The sequence below is a fragment of the Pelophylax lessonae genome (genome assembly GCF_965119305.1).
Source record: "Pelophylax lessonae genome assembly, chromosome: 1".
In the NCBI taxonomy this organism is placed as follows: Eukaryota; Metazoa; Chordata; class Amphibia; order Anura; family Ranidae; genus Pelophylax; species Pelophylax lessonae.
This window is the reverse complement of record NC_138768.1, coordinates 886480396-886489089: the sequence shown is the minus strand read 5'-3', so window position 1 is coordinate 886489089 and position 8694 is coordinate 886480396. Positions and strand designations below refer to the sequence as shown.

The following is an 8694-nucleotide window of genomic DNA, read 5'->3' as shown; positions in this document are numbered from 1 at the left end:
CTGCTTGCTAAGTATCTTTAAACCCAAGGCAAGGCCATGCTGAGAGCTCCCCTATGGTACTTACCGCAGACAGTGAAGTTGTAGTAGACAGTAGTCAGCCTCTGGCGGTGAGGGTCGAGCAGGTGACACAGTCGGCTACAAGTCACGTGGCTGCTCTGACTATACACTGACTTCTCTCTTCAGCATGCTGCTCACTCACAAACCACGCCCCTTCACCGGCAAATTATACACAGCTATAGATGCATAGGCAGTAGTTGGTCCCGCCCCCCTCCACCTTCTTCTCCAACCACTGTTTTGTCTATGCAGGGGACAAAGGGGTGGAGCCCCACATATCGGCCCTGCCCTTCCCGACATCAGAGAGTCCATTTGACAGCTCCAGGCCACCTTTTTCTCCGCCCACAACCCACCCACCGCTGTTTTCTCTAGACTATACAGGGGACAAACGGGTGGAGCCCCACATATCGGCCCCACCCTTCCCGACATCACAGCATCAATTTGACAGCCAGCCTCACCTCCACCCCGCTGGCTTGGGATTCAAGGTATGCTGCTCCTTCTCCACAAGTGCGGAAGGCAGAGAGGGGGAGAGAGAGGAGAGCGAGGAAGGCAGAAAGGGGGGGAGAGACAGGAGAGCGAGGAAGGCAGAGAGGGAGGGCGGGCGCCGCCCGCCGCCCCCCCCACTGATGTGCGCTCTAGGCCGACGCCTACCTTGCCTATAGGTAGCGCCGGCCCTGTGTGGATAGAGTCCTCAGTCACTTCACTATGTGGTTACCAGAGGGAGCTGGTTATTAGTTTTTTTTCTCTTTTTATTTATCACATAACTGGTGCTAGAGACCAATGGAGAGAGGGCTTCCCTTGCAGCTAAGCTCCAGACTCCCCTAAAGGTGGAACAAGAAGAGTCAGGCTCAAAGAAGCATTCATCTCCTGCTTGAATTATTGAAGAGATGTTCTGACTGGAGTGTGATCAGATGAGATGTCCAGGTATTCAGATGAGACACCAAGATAGTGTCTACAGATGGCACCCCTGAGAAGTAGCAGGACTCAGGAGATAAACCAGTTTAAAGTGAAGGTCAGATACCGGGTGTGGACAAGAGCAAGCGTAGTTGGGAGGTTAGACATGGTCATACACAGGAGAGCAGGATAAGACAGTCCGTTAAACAAGCCGAGGTCAGATCAGGAGGTAGGCAAAAGACAGGTTTAGGGTCAAGCCGAGTCAGTTACTCTGCATCTGTGCATAACAGATATCCACAGATGCGGGGTAACACAGGAACAAATGCACTGGAGAGCCAAAGATCAACCAGCGGGGGTGTGGCTTGGTCCCGATCCAAGATGGCTGCTTAGCTCCGAGCTCCTGCACCTCACGGCCTGATCTTTTTCTACTGCTGCCCGAAACCATCCCTTTTCTGATACCTCAACATGGGGAGTACATCAAGGAGCACCTCGGCTACCCGATCCCGTTCCCCGTAGGAACCGGAGACCCAGATCGGCAGGCATATACCAGAAATCTTCCGCACCCAGCCTAGAGACACACAGCGGCCTACTCCTTCTCCTTCCAGCCTGACTCGTTCCCGCTCACCGAGTAGGGCCCCCCCGGGTGATGGAGCCTCATCGTCTGAAGCGATTGTACCCAGACCAGTGGCATCCCTGTCGTTTGCAGATCTACAGCTGGTGGCCACTGACATCAAACTGGACATTAAAGTCACCCTCTCTGCGGCCATAGCGGAACTCCGGAGTGACTTCCAGGCTATGGCGATGCGTGTGAAAGAAGTGGAATCTACAACTGCCCGCCATGATGCCTCACTGTGTCACGTTCAACAGGTCACAGAATCCCACGCAGCCCTCTTAAGGGACCTAAATCGCCATGTGGAGGACCTGGACAATCGGGGTCGGCGTAAGAACTTACGGGTTCGTGGCATTCCTGAGAGTGTGGAACACCAGAACCTTCCACAAGCTGTGGCGGCCATTTGTAATGACTTGCTGGGCAGACCCCCTGACACGCCGGTCGTCCTGGAACGGATTCACCGTGCCCTGCGCCCTCGGGGCAGGGACAATGATCCACCTAGGAACGTTATCTGTTGCCTGGCAAACTTCCAGGTGAAGGAAGATGTTTTGAGGAAGGCAAGAATCCGCCAGCACCTCACATATCAGGGCGCCGAAATTAAAATGTTTCAGGACCTCTCTAATATTACTTTGCAAAGACGGAGAGAACTGCGCCCCCTGCTGGACGAGCTTCGCTCTAGAGCCATCATCTATCGCTGGAAGTTCCCCTTTGGTCTCTCGGCCACGTCCCAGGGCCGCACTGCTCTGCTTAGGGTTCCGGAAGATCTGGAACATTTTTGCTCCACACTGGCCATTCCCTACGTCCACTTACCAGACTGGTACAGCGAATTTCGTCTCTCGCCCCTGCATCGTGACGCTCCGATGGATGGTATACAACCGGCTGGCAACTTCAACTTTGGCATCGGCAGACGCAGAGCTCACCCGCCTTCTTCTCCACCGGCTGAGGGAGCCGGCCTACCCCGCAATGGAAGTCCGACTGCGTCCCCTGACCACCACCGGGCGAGATGCACGCCTTGAACAGTGACGTCTCTTCAGCGTGAGTACCCGTTGTCCCCTGTGTCAGTATGCCCCGGTATGTCCTGCGCTTCTCCGGATACCGTCTGCCTGTTCGGTGGATGTTTTCTTCAACCGTACACTGTAATTGCTGCCCTGGCTTAGCCTGGACATTGAGAGGACGCTGAACTTAAGGATGCCCCCTGTCAGCTTGCTCCCCTCTGGACGCTATGCTGTGATGTTATCCTATTGAGCTGTGCAAGGTCTGTCTGGGTCACTTCACCTACTGCTCCAGGGTGGCAGGGAGGTAGGAAGAAACCTTGATCTTGGAGTTTCTCTGAAAATCCACTTGTGCCCGTACGTGACATGTCTGAGCGGGCCCAATCTCAAAAAGACTTGGTCGTATCACGTTCACCGGAGGGGACACTCTTAGAAGGTTTCCGCGAGGAGGTTTGTCATGCTCTCCAGTTGCGACCAAATTCTCTGCCAGGCCTATAGGTACGTGCTTCCCTGGCATGGTCAGGAACATACCTTCTGGGTTGTCCTTTCCTTGGATTGAGAGGGCGTCGAGCCTGAGGGAGAAACCCAGACCTGCCGCCCGTGGCCCTGGTTATCGTCTCATCCAGCTTATTCCCAAAGAGGGAGGAGCCTCCAAAAGGAATACGGCTTTAGACTTGTTTGGAAGCTGGGTCAGCCATCCAAGGGCGGAGCCACAAAGCCCTCTTAGCCGTTACTGAGGACAGCATAACCCTGGCCAACAGACGTATAAGGTCAATAGATGCCTCCCCCAGAAAAGACAAAGCCATCCCAAGTTCCTGAATCAGGGAACTTCTGGCAGCCTCCTCAGAAAGGCTCCGAAAGGATTCATCCACTAAGTCAGACCACAACTCCATTGCTTTGGATAATGAGGCTAAGGCCAGTGCCGGCTTGCAGGCCATTCCCGCAGTCAGAATCCATCCTCCTATCCAAAGGATCTTTAAAGGAGGCTGTGTCCTCTAGTGGGAGGGTCACATGTTTGACCAGCCTCATGACTGCGGTGTCCACCAAGGGAGGAGATTCTAGATGTTTTACATCTTCTTCCTTGAAAGGATATAACCGGGACATTTTGGAAAGCATGGAATTCTTCCTTTCCACTCTATTCCATTCTTCAGTAATAATATCCCCTAATTCACCCAAAAAAGGGAAGTTGAGTCGCTCTTTGCAGAGCTGCTTAAAGAATCTCTTCTGTTTTTGGCGGAGAAAACAGCCGAGTCTTCCCAATTCAGGGTCTCTCTTACCGCTCTGACTAAGGAGGGGACGAGAGCATACTCAAATCCCAAGCAGGGATCTTCAATCTCTGAATCACTCTCTGACAGGTGACTAGGTTGAGAGGTTTCAGGATCTTCCCTAGGCTGCCTTCCAAGGGGAGGGCTTGGAGGAGTCACTTCTGGGCTCTGCGCCCGACCTACTCCCACGTTTGCCAGGGAATCCTTGACGACCCTCTTGACTAGGGCCTCCAGTCGCTGGTCTGGATTGTCCCTCTCTCCCGCAGCTTGAGAGAAGCATTTCTCACACATTGACTTGCTTTCAGGGACACGTGCACCACAACCCCAACAGCCCACTCTATCTGGGCGTCGCGAGGGGCCCGCTGAGGCAGATGATTTCCCACGATGATGGGAGCCTGACTGTGACCTCCGAACAGATCTCGAGGAGGAGTGCCGGTGGTGAGAACTTGAGCGATGCTCACTCTTGCGTGAGGAATGCCGATCCGACCTAGGAGGGCTGTAAAACAAAGGAACAAAGCAAGACAAACAGGGAGCCAGGACATAAATGATGCCCTAATCCCCCCCTCTCTACACACCCCAACCCCCAAGCCCCACATACCTATTAAGGGCGGGCTGAGGATGAGGAGGCTTCCATCTGGCGCTGACCTGCAGGGATGAGCCAGACAACGGGATCAGAGAAGAAGAAAGAGGAGAGGGGGAATAACTCCCAAAAACCTGGGGCCGGTACTCACCAGGAAGACCGTATGGGCAAATGCAGAGCAGCAGCGGATGCCGCAGGTAGACACACCGAGAAACCGACAGCAAAATACAGACTTCCAGCAACAGAATGTATGATCTACACACTCTGCTGACACCTGAAGGGTTTTCAATATGGCACCCGCTGACATCATCAAGCAGCGCCGAAAAACCCTACTGCACATGCTCCACATTGTCACTGAGCATGTGCGAGAACCAAGCCTCGTTCTGAGGCGCCCGCACATGCTCAGTAGCCCTAGCCACCAGGAAATAACAGGAAATAAGGAAAGAACATACAAAACCATCTGAAATAAAAACTTAAGCTGCCATGGAGTTAAAGAAATATGACAGGCAAGGAGTACTCACGACCACCAACGAACCGCTAGCCACCAGGGATGGATGGGCATACAGCACACACCGGACTTCATGATTCTTTCAGTGTACCGGCCACCCGCAGCAGCTGGGCTTTTTGGCCAAGGTGCACGTCAGAAGAATCTTCGCCCCTGCTCCATACCCCGCAACAGCTGGGGCTTATTGGAGAACTCAATACCCGAAAGGTAGAGACATCCATCTCCTGGGATCCATCTTCAGGTAGGATACAGGTAATCCATTAGGAGGACAAAAAAGGAACACGTGTGCTGAACAGGTGCAAAGATTTATGGGAGTGATGTCCTATGGGTAGGTTTGGAGGCGGGGCCAAACCCGATACGTATGCTGCCATGGAGTCTGTCAGGAAAGATCATTTTTCAGTAGAGCAGGGATGGTGGGAACCCTACTTTTATAACTATATGATCTTTTTTTTCTGGTTCTGGACATGCTACAGATCTGAAACTTCACAGGTACGCTTTTTAGACCCCCCAGATACTATTTTTTTTTAATTTTTCCAATAATTGGCTCTCTATCAAAAATGACAATTTTTAAGAACTTTTTTTGTGTGATTAATAGTCCCTGGGGTATGACCCTGAACCCTAGGCACTTTTTAGGGGCATTTATTGGGTTTTAGGGCTTCAAAATGGTGTTTTTTGATTACCGAAGTTCGGGTCCCATTGATTTCAATGGGGTTCTGAAATCCAGGCCGAACTTTCGGGAAGTTCGGATGTTCTGGCTGAACCAAACTTTTGAAAAGTTCGATCATCCCTACTACTGAATATACTTCACTATCTGATCTCTTAACTTGTAAAAAGCACAAATCTCTCTCCCTGCCTAGCTGCTAGCAATGTCTCTAATTACGTTACACAGCACTGTCTGACAAACTGCAAATGACTATTCTCTCCCTGCCTCAAACACGTTCCTCTCCCTGTCTCCTATCTCGCCCACACAATTATCACACTACATGCTGATGCTGTGCGAGCAGCCATTATATTGTGTGGGGTGTGTATTTAGCCCCGGAGCCTGCCTTTCTCCAGTCATGGCAGAGATCATTTGATTGGCCAAAAGATGAGGTCAGGTTGCATGCTTTGGCCAATCACATAATGCACTGCCGTGTGTGCACAGTGCATTATGGGTACTTGAATTTCCCATGAAGAAGCACATTTGCTCGTCATTCGATGAACGAGCGAACAGTCGACTTACGTTCGACTCAAACTCGAAGCTCATCCGTAGTGGTATCCAAATACTCTGGAGAAGTATCAAAATATGTTTTGGGGTGTAATTTCACATATCTGTACACCCATGGCATATGGAAGAAAAATCTAATTAAAATGACAACTTTGATTCATTTTTTTTGGAATTTTTTAGAAACTTGTGGTAAAAAATAAAACCTTTCATGCACTCAACATGCCTCTTGACAAATACTATAATATACACCTTATGGGTTTTTTTTTTTATTTTTTTTACCAAAGACATGCAGTAGAATACATTTCGGCCTACATTTATAACAAAATTGGATTTTATTGGATATTTTTTATATAAGAAGAAAGTAGAAAAGATTGCCCCCCCAATTGTTGGTCTTTTTCTGTTTATAGTGCAAAAAGAAAAAAGTGGTGATCAAAAATAGAAAGTTGTGCTCCAAAATAAAACTGTATTTGTGTGAAAAAGAATTATATAAATGTCATTTGGGTATAGTATTCCATGATTACCACTTAAAGTAGCGCAGTACTGCACAACTGCCCCGGTCTTGAAGGGGGTAAAATCTTCTGGAGGTCAAGTGATTAAAATATATCATATTTAATTGTGTTCCAATAATATATATACAAGAGTACTGCGTCATACCATAGAGAACCAAGACCAATAAAACCAAAGCAGAGATCAAACTTTTATTTATCAGGAAATGTGATGAAAAAAAAAGATACAATTCCCAGTTTCTTAGGAAAGATTTCAAAGTTTACGATGCAGAAAGAGAATATTATAAATCCTTTATTGGCAATGACTCAGAACTGAGACAGAGGCAAGGAAACGAAAAAAAAAATAATTGGTGACTGATCGGCATATAGATTAATAAAACGAACAACAGACATTCTGAAGGAAATATGACACTCCTGATTTCAGGATGGAGGTTTCTGTATAAATTTCCCACCTGCTGAGAAGAGAACTCAAACCAACCTGCAGAGAGATTTCTGTTTCCCATCATCTGACCTCCACATAGAACTGGAAGATGAGCATTCTTGAGCTGTTTGAGCTCCCAGATTTCCAGGGAGAATCTGTGTCTATAGTGCAAGACATTCCTGACCTGACATTTGTTGGATTCCTGCAGAGAGCCCGATCTCTCAGGGTCACTGGAGACCCATGGATTGTCTTCAGTGAAGTCAATTATAAAAGAAATTTTAAATGCTTTGTGGAAGGCTCTTACCCATCAATCCCAGCATTACAGAATAAAATCAGCTCTGCGCGACTTGTGAAGGGCGGTCTGTATAATCCTGAGATTATTCTGTTTGAGGACATCAACTATGGGGGCAAATCTAAGATCCTGAAGAAAGCTTTGAAATATAATAACCACAAGGCTTCATCACTAAAAACTGTCAGAGGGGCCTGGATCCTGTATAGGGAGGAGAATTTCAAAGGTGATCAGGTGGTCACTGTGGCAGGAGATGACATTCCAGATTCTCGTGAATTATTCTGGGGAGATGGCATAAACTCCCTAAAGCCTATAGAACCCGAGGATGTTGAGTGAGATGTCATGGACTGTCCAGCTCTCCCCTGTTTACCATGAAATCCAGAGCCAGTGCTGTTCACTGCATCTTCTTCTATTTTCCTGACTTATGGTATTATACAAGGCCTGCCTGTTACAGAGAGCCCAGATTCCCATAACACCGATTCTGATCTGATGAAGAGCTCCAGAGAAAACCAATCCTGACCTGATGAAGACCTCCAGAGAATACCAATCCTGATCTGATGAAGACCTCCAGAGAACACCAATCCTGATCTGATGAAGACCTCCAGAGAACACCAATCCTGATCTGATGAAGACCTCCAGAGAACACCAATCCTGATCTGATGAAGACCTCCGGATAAATATGGACTGAGAAAAGGTTCCTTTTCACTAATTTCTAAATTCCTAAGACTCATACATTTTACATTTTTTTCATATTGATTTGATTTAACAAATAACATATTTGAAGGTATAGAAATTGTTTTTCTATAACAGTCTAGCAATTTACCAAAAATTATACATTATTCTAATGTTACTTTTATATAAAAAAGGAAAGGAGATGACTAGTTGGGTGTCGCAGTGTTTCTGATGATCTGACAATGTTTCCTTCTCTGTGTCATCATCCGGACACTGCGCTCACTCCGTACACACAGAGATCAGATCTGTGTAAAGATACAAATGTTTCCATTGGGGAATAGGCGATGTTTATTAGAAATGGAGGAGTGACTTGTATAGAGGATGATGATCTTCTTCTATCCCATCAATAATGACTTCTTTCCTGGGAACAATCTGTGATATGGACATTCCGCACACAGATTCCGGGAAGGTTGGTCAGTAAATCTGTGTTGGAGGATGAATGGATTTCAGTCATTGGATCTCTGGAATTGATCCATTGTACACAATCTGGAATCCCATTCATCTGATCACAGGAAAGTGACATTGATTAGTTGGAGGTTCATCAATAATCTTCATATTGATCAGATCAGATGTCAGATCCTCTCCTGTAACATGTTTATTGAGATAATTCTAATCTTTGTTCTGCTTTTCTCTGTCTAG

The 8694-nt window shown here is 47.8% G+C and overlaps 1 protein-coding gene across 1 annotated transcript; it reads left to right on the top strand.

Moving 5' to 3' along the window:
• Nucleotides 1–7143: 7143 nt before the first annotated feature.
• LOC309550705 (epidermal differentiation-specific protein-like) lies at nucleotides 7144–7659 on the top strand (the record flags this gene model as incomplete). Its single annotated transcript, XM_082251039.1, has 1 exon — nucleotides 7144–7659. One exon carries the CDS (start codon nucleotides 7144–7146, stop codon nucleotides 7657–7659), a length of 516 nt encoding a protein of 171 aa, XP_082107165.1.
• Nucleotides 7660–8694: the final 1035 nt, after the last annotated feature.